This window comes from Anneissia japonica, unplaced genomic scaffold (assembly GCF_011630105.1).
Source record: "Anneissia japonica isolate Jap-2015-1 unplaced genomic scaffold, ASM1163010v1 scaffold288144_len532060_cov191, whole genome shotgun sequence".
NCBI lineage: Eukaryota > Metazoa > Echinodermata > Crinoidea > Comatulida > Comatulidae > Anneissia > Anneissia japonica.
This window is the reverse complement of record NW_022734328.1, coordinates 88,910-107,346: the sequence shown is the minus strand read 5'-3', so window position 1 is coordinate 107,346 and position 18,437 is coordinate 88,910. Positions and strand designations below refer to the sequence as shown.

Here is an 18,437-nt window from a genome sequence, read left to right as displayed (position 1 = left end):
ACTATAAGTAATATTTACCCTGAATATTACGGTATATATTGGATAATGGTAATAAAAATAATAAAGCACTTCAAGTGACTGTATAAACATTTATTAGTTGATAATTTGTATGTTAATTCAAAATTAATAAGTTAATTTCAAAAATGATTTTTTTTTTTTGGTATTTTGCATGGGACAATACATTTATCTTATTTCAAATCATCATCGAACAGCGAATAGTCAATTACAGGATGCCTTATAAGTTATAAAAAAATATTGCATATACAAATTACAATACATTAAATACAGTGCAATAGAAATCATTAACACTTACATTACATTAAATACCTAAATATTTAAAAAAGTATATTGAAATGTAAGATCAAAATAATTAATATTAATATTAATTAATATTAATTATTGAAGCAATTACAGTTAAAAGTTAATCTAAATTTAATAATTGTTGGTAATATTTCAGTTTAAGGGCTTGAAAGCTGAATGTTAAAATGCTTGCGAATTATTCTAACATGAATAAATATATTCCGTGCACCCTGTATCAAAGCTATGGACTGTAAAACAAAAGAGATCTGGATGAGGCTTTTGAAGACACTAAAGTATTAAGTAGGTATTAGGTATATTATTGCAACAAAGAACTGCTAATGTAAACAACAATGCGCGGTTGCTGTCTTGTCATCATTACTCAAACTAGAAAATGTAGTTTTTCGTGTTTGTTTTTCTAAATATGGCAAAGGGTGTCACTTATCATCTCGTTAAAACTATAGTTTAATCATCTCACAGGTGTCGTAAGTCCTCGTCCTTTTTTCGAGTATCATCTCCCGTGTTTTCTTCACCACGGTCTCATAAATTCCATTACCTCCGATTAGCAAAACCTGGAGAAGGTGTATTGTGACGGTGGTACTTGACCAGGACCCTCGCAGAGTTACCGGTACAACACCTTTTATCGTCCCACCTGGTGAATGTACGTATACAGCAACTTAGAGCCGCTCAGTTGCATACGCTCTGCTGAAGAACACTCCTAAATTAGTTTTACAATTAATTATACGTTTAATTTTTTAATGCTTGGTTACGGTACGTATTGTTTGGAGTCGTTTACAGGTGTGTTGTTTTAAATAGGCTATTGTCTACACATCTGTGCATACTTCAGGACATCGCAACCCAAATGATCGCTCATCAATCAACTTTAATTAATTTTTATGGGATAATATAGCTCAAAATATGCCAATATTTTGGTTTTTCTTTTAAGTAATTACTATAATTATAAATTGTAAATAATTCTCTCGTATGACAGGATATAACTGCATAACTGCCTAGTACTATGATGACACATAAACTTATATTAATTTCAACCAAATCAATTGTTGTCAACGCGATATAAGGTTTGACATGGGTAAACATAAGACTTTGATGGGTATAAGCAGATGTTATACATATCAAGTGGCAGTGTCAGTACTCATCTCAGGGTGCGGGGAAAGATACAATTATAAAAAAAATGCGTTAATTGCTATTATCGAGTGTGCACCGGACGGGGATTAAATTTGTGGGAAGTTTCCGTTTCCATTGACTGGGGGTTATACATATCAAGTGGCAGTGGCAGTGCTCATCTCAGGGTAAGGGGAAAGATAAAATTATAGAAGAAAATGGCGTTAATTGCTACTTTAAAGTAAATAACCTTAAAAAAAGAATCAAAATTACAACCCTAACCCCAATTCTTTACTCAAAATGAATGCAATTTGATACTTTATTTACTAATTTGTTACTTCGTTGTGCAAACCCTCAAATTATATTAATTAAAATTATTTAATCATTGCTCTGAATCGTAAGTTCAGTGTGTTTAGTGCATCCTACAAGGCAAATATCTGAATCTAAATCTGCAATAGCAATTAATTTTCCTGAGACGCCAATCACGCCTCGTATTTAAACGTTGTTTGTAAAACGATCAATTTAAAATTGATCATCGTGTAATTAAGGTACACATAAACTATTTGATGTTTGCGTAGAGCATTGGTTTAAACTAAGGCATAAGCGATCCATTGATCTTGAATACTGCCTTTTTCTTATTGTGTATGTTCATATTTGATTGGTTGACCAAATTCATGATCACAATATTTTTGAAGCGTCATCCTCAAGCTTTACCGACCCTTTCGTCTATACACACAATATAAGTATCAATATACACACGTTATTTGGCAATCTGTCGCTTACACGATGTTATATTTTACTATTTTGCATTAGGTCTATTGTATGAAGAGTGGAAAGGGGTAGGGGAAGTAGTGAGGTGGCGATGAGCTAGCGAATTTAAGAGCCATTAGTGGTTGTCAGGGTGTACCACAACAAAAAACGTGCATGGGTCTTTACTAGGCCAAGAGGTTACACCGGGGGGGGGGGGTATCCCTTGAAACTTAATAAGAGTTTCTGCATTTTCAATAATATCCTAATAAGTGACACTATAGATAAATACTACATAATGTTCATTGAAAATAAATTATTTTGAAATGAAATACAAAAATTACAAGGGCCTTAATGTTTTATAAAATATTCTACAATGAATCTCTTCTAAGACAGCAATTCGCTTGCTGAAGCAACACGGTTCCTCATCTATTGTTCAATGCGTTTAAACCCGTTTAACGCATTCACACCTATTGGGGAGTACTGTACTTAAATTAAAACTATAATTGTAAGCATACCATAGTTTGCTAAACGTTATGGAGCCTGCATCCTGTCGGAATGCTTCAGATCAAATTATAAAGAATATTATAAAGCCTACCTCATGTATTCACTAGGGAGCTTTCGTTTTTTTTTTTTTTTTTGTTTTTTTTTTTTTACGTCTCAAGTTGATTTCGGTAGTTTAGAATATCGCGTAATTTTGTATTTTGTATAATTTTAGTGACAACAAATTTGTCACTTGGTTCATCTATTGAACACCAAGTTTTCTGGGACAATAAAAAACGTCAAAATGTCAATGTTTTTAGCTTAATTTGTTATTTTAGGAATTATATCACACAATTGATAGTAATACTATAGCTAAATGTTACTTTTTCTGTTGTTGGTAGTTTTGTTGTTTTCTCTTTTCTTTGTCTCTTCTTCATCATATTTGTTTATTTAATTCAACGTCTATTTTACATTTATTGAAAGTGCATGGAGACCTAGCATTATGCGCTATACAAGTCTACAGCAATTATCAACTACCTGTAGGCCGTACCGTATTTTCCAATTTTATGTGCTTCAAAACGATTGAAATTATTTTTATTGAGGGCGACAGACAGAATGTTTTGAATAATGTATCAAGAATCGAGCGATAGATGGCGCTATTAAGGAATACCGAATCATCAGGGACTGCTTTCTCTTACCTCCATCGGATAAGCCTTCAAGTTGACAGTGTGCTCTGAACCTCTTTCATCATCCTTTCCCCAGTGAAAACAAAATTCCGTTAGCTCAAAATCGTATCCCTCTGGTAGCGGACCACCTGTCATTACTAAGTTAAAAAAAATAGAAAAAAAAAAAACAAAAAAAAAACTGTTTTGCCTTTGCATGTCATATTTTGACCGTTAACAAATAATTATTTTTCAATGGTGATAATGCCTGAAATAGGACTATATAATAATGTTTCCAGATTTATATAATATAAACTTTATGGAACTCTTTATAAAAGTCTACTAAAATTAATGTACTTTCAACTGCAAAATAAGAACGAAAATAACCAGATGACATTTACAGAATGCTCTACAAAAAAATATATATTTTAAGACTTCTTTTTCAATAAATGCATTTTTGTAAATCATTTACTTAAAAATCAACAATTCAAGACGTCAGTAATGTTTAATGTATATTTTCATAATGCAATTTAAATATAAATATGAGGAAAAAGGCCTTCGTGAAATACAAAATGGTAAGCCTGATCATACCTGATCGTGGAAACATTTCTGTTTTACCATCACGTGACGTTGATATAGTAGGATCTGTATATTTAATAGAAAAAAAAAACAAATAAGTAAGTGCTTCTGGTTGTGGTGGGTAAAGCCGACCTCCTAAAAAGCGTAAAATGTAGGAGTAAAACAGAAGGGGTAGAAATTATACAGACACTACTTGCCCTATTGAGCAATTTGTAATATTAAAGGGCCTATGATTCTACTGTTATAAAATAATATCAAGAGTGTGATAGGCTTGAAAAATAGGCCTTTGGAAGATGAAATATTATATATATATATATATATATATACATATATATATACATATATATACATGTATATACATATATATATATGTATATATATATATGATATATATATGTATATATATATGATATATATATATAGTTTAGTTTGTATTTATAGCTCTATATGAATAAAAATAGCTATAGGTCTATTTCTATTTCTTCGCAATTCATTGATCTACATTTTTTTATCTGCAGCATTTGATAAGTGAAAGCTTATACACAAATTAATATTTATAATAATGAAATTGACGGTTGGCGTACCGGTTTTATAACGTAGAGAAATTTGTACTGTTTGTCCTGTGTTGGTTATCTCGCACTCTCTGCATAACATGTAGTTTGCGTTAAGCGCGATGCGATTCAGAGATTCGTCGTAGAGGGAGTCTCGTGAGTTAATATTGATCGGTGATTGGCTGTCCCCATTTGCCTCAGGAAAATGCAGCCCCCATTCAGATGTACCTTCAAAACAAAAATTCAATCGAGCATGAACGGGGGTTAATCCAATAAGTCTGAAAATTACAGAAAAAAAGAAGTAAATTCTTTAAAATAATTTTAAAATTAATTCGCAAACTTTGCAGTAACATATATAAAACACATGTGTACCCTGATTTTTATAATGATACAAATTTAAAAAAAATTCCAGTGGTTGTAAAATCATGGTAAAAACATGTTTAAATACACATTTTTCTATGTTTAAGTTGATAACGTTTATGTTACTTCAAATGATAAAGTTTCTAAACTGATAATGTAAAATAAATAAATTTAAAAAAAAGAAGGTTAGAGTAGGCCTATACAACATCACTGAAACGTAGCAAGAAAGAAGCAAACTTTGACGATGGGAGATAAAAATATACGTTAGTAAATATCCTGCACAATTAAACAACTCATGAAGTTTGGCATAGAGATTATTAGACAAACAGATTCCCTAAAGAAAGACTTTTTTTCCAAACTAGGCAACACTAGTAATAAAATTGCTCATTCCTGTACTTTAGACAACAGTCTTGGCTTGTTTCCCTTCTGACTATGTAATAATGCAACTCGTACCATTTAATGATTTAACAATGTACATGTTTAACGTCTTTTTTTTTTAAATGTGCGTCAAAGGCTAGTGTTGAGGGTTAGACCAAATCGCCTATTAATTTAGATACGACTAATGAATATAATCTTTGAACAATGGTTCAAATGGTGTTTGGTACTTTTTATGATATTATCCATAATACTAAAATCTGCTTCTTGTCCTTTACAGTTTTAAATATGCAACGAGTGTTGACAAGCGTTCGATGTTTCCCATCTCTCCCAATCCACGGCTAATCGTATTTGCATCCACTAAAGCCCGAATCGACTCCTTAATTTTCTCGAAAACCTAATGTCATCATTAAACCACTGGTAATATGGCTTGAACTTGTGTTTCGTTTTAATTGTTAAATGTTTGTCCAAGATGGGAATTATAGTGGTGTCGTAGAGATTGACACTGTGATCCCATCTAGAATTCTTTCTTGTAATTACTGAAATGCCGGTTTCAAACTAAATGGAAAAGGCTTACAATTTTTACGAAAAGTGTGTCGAACTACGGTACCATTTAGTACTGTGTTATGGCTTAAGAAAATCTACTTCTTATACAATAAACCTTTCAACGACCAATTAGAACATGGCCAGGATTACGCGCGTGTCCCACACACACATGATGTCCAAAAATGCACTTGTTGACGTACGTTTACGGTAACGTTATTGAGACCTTAGTAACAATTATCTAAGGGTCAGGCCTTAGAATATATTAACAAAGATCAGCGAGACCTAGATAAATGTACAAGTTAGTGATTAACCTCAAGTGTGATAAAAACAAGAGCACACGATGCGTAGGCACATTAATATGTTCAGAATATGCATGCTAAAGTTAGTAATAACTGAAAGACAATGACCATCAACATTTAGGTCTTCACAAAACATAGCGGTGTCTCGAATGGACAAAAGACAACTGTCGCCATTTTCATTATAGGGAAGTCGTCATCATTATTGCATTTTAGTTATTGACATTAGCGTCGTCTTCGGTAATGTTCAACCTCGTAACATCATCAACTTTGTAATATTGTCAACCTCATCACAACCGCAGCCTCGTCACATCGTCAACATGGTAACATCATCAACATTATAACATGGTCACAGCCTCGTAATATCTTCAATCACCAAACATTTTCAACTTGGTAACACTATCGTTTTACTGGTAACATCGTCCACCTCGCAACAACGTTCACCTCTCAACATCGTCAACCTCGTACCATCTCAACTTCACAACATTGCCAACCTCGCAACAATTTTTTGAGACATTATCAACAATTATCGTAACATCGTCAACAATTTCTCGTGACATCGTCACTATCTATCTCCTCATGCTCCCATCAACAAATCCGTAACTAATTAATAACCCCGTCAACAATCTCATTCACAACCTCATCAACTACCTCGTCAACACCCTCGTCAACACCCACGTCAATAAAATAGTCATCATCCTCGCCATCAACCTAGTCAATAACCGCGTCAACAACATCGCCAACAACATTGTCACCAACATCATCAATAATATCATCAAAGTCGTCAACCCTGTCACCAGCATCAACCTTATTTTCATTGTCATTCTATAGGTATCCCCACAATCAGCATTAGAATCTAACGCCCCCAGTACTTGTCAGCAACCTCAATAGTCGACATCATCAATGTAACCATTATAATAATTGATAACATAAACGCCGTGAGGCCTACATCGCACATTACCCTGAGTCTGCATAACAGTAGATTACTAGTGGCTTCGTTAGAAGCATCGGCGAAAAACCAAATTTAATGACCTAATAATCCAAAAGTGAATATTTTTCGGTCTTTTATAAACTTACTTTGCCTTTATTCTCGACCTCTAACCGAAAATAACGTGTTTTAAGCCCTTACTAATACTTTATCAACATGTATACTTACAGTTTTTTCCGTAATGAAAGGGGGATTGGATATCTGCATACAGCCTTTTAGTGATGTGCAGGCTTCTAGTGACACTCTCGCACATTGTGTGTATTATGCCTTCGATTAGATCATAATTTTCACTGTAGATACCCGCCAATGTTTTAGGCAGACCTAGCCTACGATTACTTATGATATGCGGTTGCTATACGTGAAAGTGAACTAATTAAATCCAAAATTACATAATACAAGATTCAATATTTGTCCTCTTATGTTGCACTCGTGGATGGTTTTGTAAACACAGAATGATAACTTAACATTATTAGGCCATTCAAAATCAATTTTGTAAACAAATGGTAGAACAAGAGGAATTTCTAATACTTTTAAAGCAAAACTTATAGTCGGGTACTGTAAATGAGTTTTGTTTATTTGAATATTTGCTGGTATTGTTTTACGCATAATTACATTGACATTGACATTGACGTTGACATTTTAAAATTAGGGTCATAGGCCAATAGGTCATTCGGATGTTTTTTTGGTTTTTTTTTTACCATGCCTATCCCGAATTCTTGAGTTCATTGCTGATCATCATTTACCCAGTTTGGATGGTAGACTTTTAACCCCAGGGAAAAATAGGCTCCCAGCTATGACTGTTATGCTATGGCTACTGTTAACTCATTCATGCTTTCTGTGCTTTCAATTCACTAAAATAACTGTACAAGCATTATACAAGATTGTTGTGACTTTTTAGTGAACTTTATAGGACCGGTCTTATCTAGCAGCTTTCTGTATTTTCAATTAAATTGATAACTTAACTGTAACTAAGACAGGTTTTATCTAGCATGTCACAATATTTCGTAAACTTGCTTTTAATTTTAATCTTTAGCTAATGACCAATCACATCATTCCTCTGCCGGATTTACTGTTACATGTTCAACTGCCAGACGACATCAAAGTGTCTAATAACCCCTTGGGGCAGTTGACACAAAAACCATGATTATTATGTATTGTTATAGTATCCTTATAGTATCATAATCACTAAGCTATACAACCCCACTCTACTATCACTATTATAAGGTTTTTAAAGTCTTCAAAAATCATGAGAAATATTTTTCTCGGGGAAGCATTTTTTTTGGCAACAAACCTAAACTTTTACAATTTTATAGGTTGGTTAGAATCGGGCAACAACTATACAATTCTACCCCAATATTACTATAAAAGTTTAAATAGGCACTATGTTTGTAAATATGTTCTGATGATGCTAAATAAAGTTGAAACGTTGAGTAATATGGCATCACTTTCTCTATTTTGGAGTCACTTTTGTTTTATTTTAGTCTTTTAAAAATCAAGAGAAATATTTTTCTTGGCATTTCTTTGTGTAACAAAACCTTTCAATTTTGAGAATTTTGGGTCTGGTCGGGGTTGAGCAATACCATTTGTTTTGGTTTACAACGTAAGCATAGGTACAAAAATCAACTTTTCTATGCATAACCTGAGCATAGCCAGCGGTATTATTCATCTTTAGGCATACTGTAGTTTAGGCTCAAACCCAGTATTTGTCTCTACGGGTGACGTAAAATATTGTTTCTTTTGTTTCACTTAATGGTCTAATAAATATCATTCTATACCATTTTTTAAAACGCATTTTGATTTTACAGCAGTTTCTGAATTAGCCCTATGACTGATCGGCACTTAAGGGCTAAGTACGATTTGGTTTGAATGTTATTGAATGACAATGATCAAAGCGTTTGTTTTGATTTTTTTAGCCAAACGTTGCAAACTGGGTAGGCCTAGCATATCTTAGACATAATACAATCCACTAAAACCAACTGAAGAGATAAATACATCAACATCTTAGAAATAATGAATATTGTTGTTACTGACACATATCACTAAAACTGAACAAATTTCTATTTACATGTGTATGATGATAATCACTTCGGTTGCTTTTATTTTAATTTGGAAAGTTATAGAATATCTTTATAAAATACTAGCACTAACGCCTGATGTGACCAGTGTCGTACGACCGAATCAACAAATTAGAAATCGTCATTGTCGTTAGTATCAGGAGCAAATCCTTAGGAGGATTTCAAACATGTGTGCATCACTATATGACTACATAAAGCATCCAGGGGCGGACCCAGAAATTTTCTGACGGGAGGGGGGGGGGCAATAGGTAGAACACACCCACCTCAGGCCCACAATAGTTGGGGCTGAGGTTAGCAAATTTATGCCGACCATCAGCATCATCAACAATATCTTTAACAACATATTCAACGACAACGTCGACAACATCATCAAAAGCATCATCAAAGGAATGGTCGACAGCATCAACAACATCGTTGACAGCATCGTTAAGAACATCATCGTAAACGTTAATAGTGTGTCGTGTGCTCTATATCGTCACGTTGCGGCCTAGGACATCATGTCTCCACAACGAGATTTCCTGGCGTGGCCTTTCACCCTTCCTTTGATTGGCTGGCCTACCTCATTATTTCACTCGAAGAATACAGTATTAGTCGAAAATAATTTTAGGATACATTGATAAACATACAACAACGTAATTTTTCTTAGTAAAGGAAAAAAATGCAACAAAATAGATTTAGAAATAGATAGAAATCGCATCAAGCACGTCTATCATAACATTTTCTTGGTGCAACAATTGAAGAACAATTAAAATTGGAAAAATCATATAAAACAAGCTCTGTCTCTTATACACATCTAGATGTGTATAAGAGACAGGTTTCTGAATTAGCCCTATGACTGATCGGCACTTAAGGGCTAAGTACGATTTGGTTTGAATGTTATTGAATGACAATGATCAAAGCGTTTGTTTTGATTTTTTTAGCCAAACGTTGCAAACTGGGTAGGCCTAGCATATCTTAGACATAATAAAATCCACTAAAACCAACTGAAGAGATAAATACATCAACATCTTAGAAATAATGAGTATTGTTGTTACTGACACATATCACTAAAACTGAACAAATTTCTATTTACATGTGTATGATGATAATCACTTCGGTTGCTTTTATTTTAATTTGGAAAGTTATAGAATATCTTTATAAAATACTAGCACTAACGCCTGATGTGACCAGTGTCGTACGACCGAATCAACAAATTAAAAATCGTCATTGTCGTTAGTATCAGGAGCAAATCCTTAGGAGGATTTCAAACATGTGTGCATCACTATATGACTACATAAAGCATCCAGGGGCGGACCCAGAAATTTTCTGACGGGAGGGGGGGGGGCAATAGGTAGAACACACCCACCTCAGGCCCACAATAGTTGGGGCTGAGGTAAGCAAATTTATGCCGACCGCCGCACGAGAGCGCATACGCGTGACGATATTGAGCATGGATAGCTGTTCTAGCTGGGCACGGCACAACATTCCGTAATAATGGCTAAGAAACCCCCGTCTTAGGTGGTGTTCTTTTTGGCCTTTTTTTCATTCTGGTTTACGAAATCGTTGGAAAAAAAATCGGCGTCGTTGTGTTCGTCGTCAATCAATAGAAAAAAATTCAAAACTAGTAAGCTTAAAATAGTAAAATAATGGAGCTCTCCTTTCGCCCACTACTGGGTCCGCCACTGAACTCATAGGGTAAGGTACACTTCCTTTTCTTCTCTCTTTCCTCCCTTCTAATCTTCTAATTCTTTTTCTCCCCCTTGGTTTATTTTTTACGGGAGGGAAGGGGGCACGGCTCCCGCTGGATCCGCCGCTGCATCATCTGTATCACCCACTAATGTAACAATCAACTAATGTATCACCCACTAATCGCTATCTACAAAAATTTGCCTGCGCCACCCTTGTACCATCGCCAATATGGAATCGTCAACCTTGTGACAACGTCAAACTCGTACTAATGATATCTCATAGCATCGCCAAACTTTTATAGCATTGCATCAGCATCGTCAACAATATATATATAACAACATATTCAACGACAACGTCGACAACATCATCAAAAGCATATCAAAGGAATGGTCGACAGCATCAACAACATCGTCGACAGCATCGTTAAGAACATCATCGTAAACGTTAATAGTGTGTCGTGTGCTCTATATCGTCACGTTGCGGCCTAGGACATCATGTCTCCACAATGAGATTTCCTGGCGTGGCCTTTCACCCTTCCTTTGATTGGCTGGCCTACCTCATTATTTCACTCGAAGAATACAGTATTAGTCGAAAATAATTTTAGGATACATTGATAAACATACAACAACGTAATTTTTCTTAGTAAAGGAAAAAAATGCAACAAAATAGATTTAGAAATAGATAGAAATCGCATCAAGCACGTCTATCATAACATTTTCTTGGTGCAACAATTGAAGAACAATTAAAATTGGAAAAATCATATAAAACAAGCTTGCCATAAGACTCACCAACAATTGGACTCTTTGGTAGACTAAGGCATTTCCTTCCTAATGCACCTTTACTTACCATTTACAAATCACTTGTCCTCATTTTTAACTATTATGCTTTTGTCTGGGGAAATACCCACAAAATATCATTAAATGTAATATTGAAGTTACAAAAAAAAAAGCTATGCGCATTGTCAATGGAAGTCATGAAAATGCACATGCTCTCCAACGTTTGAGACATGCTCACTGCCTAACTGCCTCTGATATTTGCAAAAATACAAAACTTAAATGTTCACCTATAAATCACTGAATAGAATTTTACCTTCGCATTTCAATGATTATTTCCCATTGTGTGCTAACACTTGTAATATACGAAGTGTAACAAAATTGTGTATCTACAAACCGATATTCAGAACAGGACTAAGACAACATATTGTTCGATGGATTAGCCATGGACAGGTGGACAATGAACAATATAAGCAAGTTTCAAGCATTTCACTATTTATTTATTTTTGATTGTATATTAAAGTCATATGTCTAAACTAAATAAATATAAAAATAAGTAAAACATATATACATATAAGAGTTGACATCAAAATGATGATGAGCTGCACGTACGTTCAAAAAAGGTATAAAATGTGAGTCAAGTACGAAAATAAATGACAGAGGTTGACGGTTACAGAACATAAAATATATATTATTTAATTAAAAAACGTATATTGAGGACTTCTTCAGCGTTAATGAAATGTACAGAACTATTGGCATCATATAAACATAGCAAGCATAAAGGTGACTAGTTAGAGCCGGAGCATAACCCGGTTAAAAGTCGAATGAATGTATATATGTATATACAAAAGCTTGTGATCTTTAGGCCCCCATACAATTTCAAAAATTTACTTAAAAAACCATACGTGAACACACAAAATTACAAAATAAAAAAGATCTTGATGCTGATGTTGCATGGAGTCGGCACTGGGGCCTTTCAATGCCTCCAAATGTAAATGAATGTCTGTTTCTCTTAAATTAAAACCTTTATATTTTCCTTAAAGAATTGGCGATATTGTTTTAGAAAACGTTTCTGTACATCGCGATTTACGTGTCTTCATTGACTGTAAGTTTACATTTTGTAAATTTGTAAGGGAAACAGAATGCTTGGGTTTATTTGGAGACATTGCAGAGAAATAAATAGCCCTGGTGCCATTATTCATGCCTTATATCGTCATTTAGTTACTTCGAAATTTGAATATTACTGTGTTATTTTTAGTTCTGCTTCTGAATCCCAGTTAATTCGCATCGATAGGATGTATCTTAAGTTTATTAGGTTTTTGTGTCCTAGGAATAGATTTTTATTTCACGATATGGTTTTCTCTATAAATGTAAAAATTCGTATTTCAGTTGTGATCTTATATATCTGTTTGGTTTTCATGTTAATTCTAGAAGCCTTCGTTCCTGCCCTACCTTTAATCTCCCCTTTGTAGAGTTTCTGTAAAAGTAGTTTTATTTCTAGACTTACTTTACAATATAATTCTCTTATTTTAACCACTAATATTGACATTTTTCACAATAGTTTGTCTATATTTCGTTCTATTATAATTAATCATTTGAATAGGTGGGATTTTTGTACACTTTTACTTTCGTCAATATATTTGATATATTTAAGTTTTATATATTTTACCAGCCTGTTAGTGGCGATGATTCGCTGTTGGTCTGTTGAAATGTAATTCTCATTACTCATTACATACACTTAAGTTTAAGAGTTTCACTACAGTATTTCTTGAAACACTGCGTTGTACGCCGTTGCTTTGTATCAAAGAATAATTTAATGTAGGCATATACGTTGGAATAATCGGCGTTTGCCTACATTGTGTTAGTATTAATATTGGTGAATTTGTTAGACGAATCGGTGAAAATTAATAAAAATATTTAAAATTTGAGATGATTTTGAAAACAAATTTATATACAAGAGGTTCTCAGTGAACTTACTTTAGAACAAATACAAGACAAATCCGAAGCTCCCTTACTTAATTTGGGGACATTTACTCACGGTTATTTCCACAATGAAAGCAGAAAAAAGAGCCTGTAGTCTTGGGCATCTATTGGCACTCATCATAGCACACATCAATCAGCACGTCTTTTCTTTTTTATTTTTACACACTCGTCCCTGTTTTTAGCAGCCCCTGTGCGGCGTCTGCTTATGTTGTCGGTAGGCGAAAAAGTAAAGTAATTTTATATAAGCTCTACGATTAGTCGTCTGATTTCAGTTACATAAAATAATAGCAGGCCGTACCGGTATAATAAATTAATCAACACTCTTAATTTAAACTGATGATTGGCGTTAAACAATGGTACCGTACAACGGGAAACTCATTAGACAGTTTGCCTGCTCATTATATGTTTAATGAATACATCCTTGTTTAATGTTAATACATACAGTAAACGCACACCAACCATTGACGTAGGGCTGGGGTATCTAAAGAGGTACTGCCTTATATAGTATATCTTCTGGAAAATATATGCATGTAAGATTATATATAACATGCCCAGCACGAAATAAAGCCTAATATTGTCACTGTAGGCATAATAATTAATACCAAAACTAGTTTATAACCTACGTAATTAGTTTTTAGCTATGGAGAATATGGCACCGCAATTTGCTGTATTCATTTTTCGAAATAAAAGATGAAATGTTATGAAAAGAAAAAAAAAAAGAATTGCTCCTTCTTCGACATTTAGGTGTACGCCTACATCATCATAGGCCTGATTGGACCAGACGCAGGACTACAATCCCGATAAGTGTATCGGATGATGCTTCCTACTATACTGATATAAAAAAATAATTGAAGCAGTGCCACGACTCCAAACTTTGCACGCATATTGTGAGCCAATATTTGGAGGATTGGAACATTATTTACAAGGAAGAAAATGTACCGTGACATTTTATGTTAATTATGTTCTTGTAGGTAGGAAGGCTAGTCAGAGAGCGCTCGACATATGATCATTACCGCCAAATTGTACGACTGAAAAAAAATCAATTAATATGCAGCTTTATCCTATGAAACTTCATAGGCCTATTCGCGTCTGCGCACAACGGTCATGAATTATGAAGCGCCAATTACCATGTCAAAGTGTCACCGTTGTTATGGTGGTGATTCATTAATAATTCATTAGAACACCGTGAAACGTAGCGCTAATATGACAGATAAATACAAAAAGTATTTAAAATATCGATGTTCCTTTTCACTAACTTAAAAATTGTCATTGTTTGTATGATTAGCAATCATTCTTCCATGAATCCAGAATATATTTAATTAAGTTAAGAAATATATAGACAAATATAACCTTCCGTTCAAATCTTTAAAGCAATTTAGTAATCGTATGTAGGATATTTGTAAGGTGGTGATAAAAGAATATGTGGTTGAAACGCCGGTATGAAATTTTAAGACACCTGGAAAAACTGTGTTTTGCAGGTGTAAATGTCGGGTTAGCTTAGTACAGTTTGTGTAACCAGGCATAAGTAATAAGTAGGTATGATGATTATATATTATTTGCTATATATAAAAATCAAAATACATTATAGGATTGTATATTTAAGGGAAGACGCGTGTTTCATTAATATGATTTAAGACTAAGCAAATCTGAAAATAAGAACCATTTAAGAGTATCCAGCATGTTATCAACCGTGTAATATTGCAAGCTAGCGTCAATGAGATGAGAAATGATATTGGACAGACGGCTCAGTTGAATGCATCTGCTAAAGCATAATAATATTCCCGCATTGATAAGCTGCAACATCGGCCAGATGCTAGATCAACGTATGCATACACGCCTAAGCCTAGCTAGTCTTAATCAACAGCTGCATGATAAAATTCGCTCAGGTTAAAATATTACTTACCATCATTGTGGTAAAACCAATGGATCTCTTTTCCATCAGTTAGCTCCGTCGCCATATTTACAAACAATTTATGTGCGAGTTAATTTGTGAGCAATTACCATATGCACTGCCGCCGGTTGTATAAGCCCGTGATAACAATGATAATTATGAATTTTTACGACGGTGGTTTGCGGATACACATCAAATTTCATCAAACGGCTTCCTTTTGCAAAGAGATGTTAATATTATGAATTAGTTCCTCCTATTGTTATTTATATAATGTCAAGTAAATGCTGCTAGCTGATTTATAATATAAATATTAGTGTACACGTTGTGCTTGTGATGACTGACGTGACAGAGGTTGCTCGGGCAGACAAGCCCATTGGGCCTTAATTGCAATTTAGCATAATTCTTCAGAAGAATAATGTTCCATTATGGATTATGTAATGGGCCTTATGATAATTTTCCCCGCCGCTACAAACATTAAGCCGGCACTTGCAAGATCTTGAGGTTTGTTTAGGAGGTTGGAGGCACTGTTTTTGACAGTCAATATATTTTTAATTTGTTTTAATATATTAGATTCCAAAAAATCAAAATAAATGGTGTACCCGGAATCCAGCCTGAGCGACTTGTGATCCTAGGTACCGTACTACATATTATACTATTTCTGTTAATCACCTCCGCGTAACTTCACCTATCCCTTTTGTAAAAGCTGGCAGGAATGTGCTCATCACTGGGGATTCTACATGTGACGAACACGGCAGGCTACTTTTCTAGGCTGCATATTGGATGACAACGAAAAAAAACCCAGCAAAATCCACCCAAAATGAGTACTTCCATGGCCATGTTTACCGAGCTGTTTACGTCACATAAAATCTACAATTTCCGATCACTTTGTACCGTAGTGTACAGAATATATAATATTAATAATAATAATAATAATAATAATAATAATAATAATAATAATAATAATAATAATAATAATAATAATAACATATTTATACAGGATTTCACAGTCAAGTATAAACCTGTTTTTCTCTGTAGTCCTATCACAGTAAAGTAATACAATACGATACATCAGGAAAATACATAATACTTATACCTAGACTTCAATGAGTTAATTGAGAACGAGTGTTTGATATCAGCTGGTAGTTTGTTCCAGACTTTAGCGCCAGCTATCTGAAAAAAAATCGTTTATACTTAATGTATATTGGGGCGAAATAACATTAATATTCTTTACTTCTCGTGTTGAGTGGGTATGTCTTTCACTAACAAGTTCAATTTCATTTATCAATCTCTGCCACAAGCCGCCAAATAAACAGTCGCATCACATCGGGCCATGTTTCGTGAGTTTTCCTATCCCTACAGTTTTGTGACACAGTGCTCAGATCTAGAAAATATCGTGCAAGACCAAGAAATAAACAGTCGGATCGCCTCGGGCATATACTACTAGGGACAAGGCATGATATAGGCTTGACCTAACAATATTAATAATTTTGTCTACCGTACTAGTCTTATAATTAGGCTGGCCTATAAATAGCTAGCTAGCCCCCACTCCTCCTACCTCTCTATTTCAAATTCCTAGATATGCCACTCCAATAACACAAGAGACAGCAAACACTGTCAAAAGATACGTTAAACAAAGATGATTTTATATTATTATTCACAAATACAGTAGTTGGATATTCTGAAGATAAGCTATCGAATAATGTGATTTTGTTAAAGTAAATTTTACACTATTTTAGTCCTACTGGGATGAGAAAAGTGCGTTTTCGACGCCATAGCCTTCAACACCAGAGGTCGAAACGAGCCATACCTATTCTTTTCTAATAAAAGGCTATAAATTGTTCATGAGGTTGTGTTAATAGCGAAACTGAAGATCAGGGTGGAGTCAGCTCCACCAACCAACCAATCAACTCCTCAAATTTACGTATATCTATCGGGACATTATTCACGGCATATTATTCACGCAAAACATTGATTACTAAGAGGTCCTTTAGAAAAAAAATGACAATTTAACTATAACATCCTCAATGATTGCCTCCTTAACTTCCCATAACTATGCACTGCTTCGCCACCTTTTCACACTCACTTAACACCGTAAGGAGCACGGGCATATATGCTAGTTATTATTACTACATTGTGATGCAAAATTTCTATGGATTTAAAGTGAAATAAATAATCTTAAATACCTTATATTATACATTCGAACAATACAACAAAACGTAAAGTTATAATTAAAACACCCGCTCCCCCATTTAGCAGGACAGTCGCCATCAACGTTGGGAACAGTTTCTGAACCTTTTCCCACATTTTAAATGATACGGTACTGCCTCAACAAGCTATCCAGCAAATACAGTACACAGTAAAGGTCAGCTATATCTGTATTGGCAATATGGTTGAAATATTCAATGCAAATCTCGCAACAGAGCCTAATCCCAAAGACTGTAATTGCCAACCGAAATCTAATTACCCAGTTACAAGGATTTGTAATAAGCTTAGCAATACCAGAGAGTATAGAATTGTAATGTTTCCGTCTTGCCCTGTTTTTGTATGCACGTAATAAAACATTAAAAAAAGCACTACTACGAGATAGGGGCCGCCCTATCTACGAACACCTTTTGCGTTCTTTTGAAGGACGCCGTCTATAGTTCGTGATATTACTTTATTTGAGATAGGATTACTTTCCAACGAAACCTCTTGCAGTTTATATACTCTTTGTTAATAACATAACACATACAGCACAACCAATAAAGAGTTGAAATAAAGTTTCAACAACCACACCATGTCGTTCCGATCACCAAAACATTGCCTACAAACTGAATTATCAAAATACATATGAAACTTCAAGATATAAATACATAAAAATTCACTTCAATATCATTAAACATGCAAGAGCAACTATAACATATAAAAACGTTGAAATCTATGCATATTTGAATGTATATATGTCTATATATCTAAATTGAGTGTATATATATTAAAACATGTGGATATATATATATATATATATATATATACACACACACCCACCCCTCCACACACACATA

The 18,437-nt window shown here is 34.2% G+C and overlaps 1 protein-coding gene across 4 annotated transcripts in view; it reads right to left on the bottom strand.

Annotated features, from left to right (window-relative positions):
* The window catches only part of LOC117116360 (carbonic anhydrase-related protein-like), a 34,888-nt gene that overhangs the window by 14,698 nt on the left and 1,753 nt on the right, over positions 1–18,437 (bottom strand). For 2 of the 4 annotated variants that reach the window (XM_033260377.1, XM_033260378.1), the window contains exons 3-5: positions 4,475–4,669; positions 3,903–3,956; positions 3,348–3,472 (exon numbers count right to left, since the gene is read on the bottom strand). In XM_033260377.1, the coding sequence (XP_033116268.1) occupies positions 3,348–3,472; positions 3,903–3,956; positions 4,475–4,669 (374 nt within the window). Of the gene's footprint in view, positions 1–3,347; positions 3,473–3,902; positions 3,957–4,474; positions 4,670–7,174; positions 7,293–15,408; positions 15,701–18,437 lie in introns of those variants that run through there. The other 2 variants (XM_033260380.1, XM_033260379.1) reach the window with 2 other exon arrangements.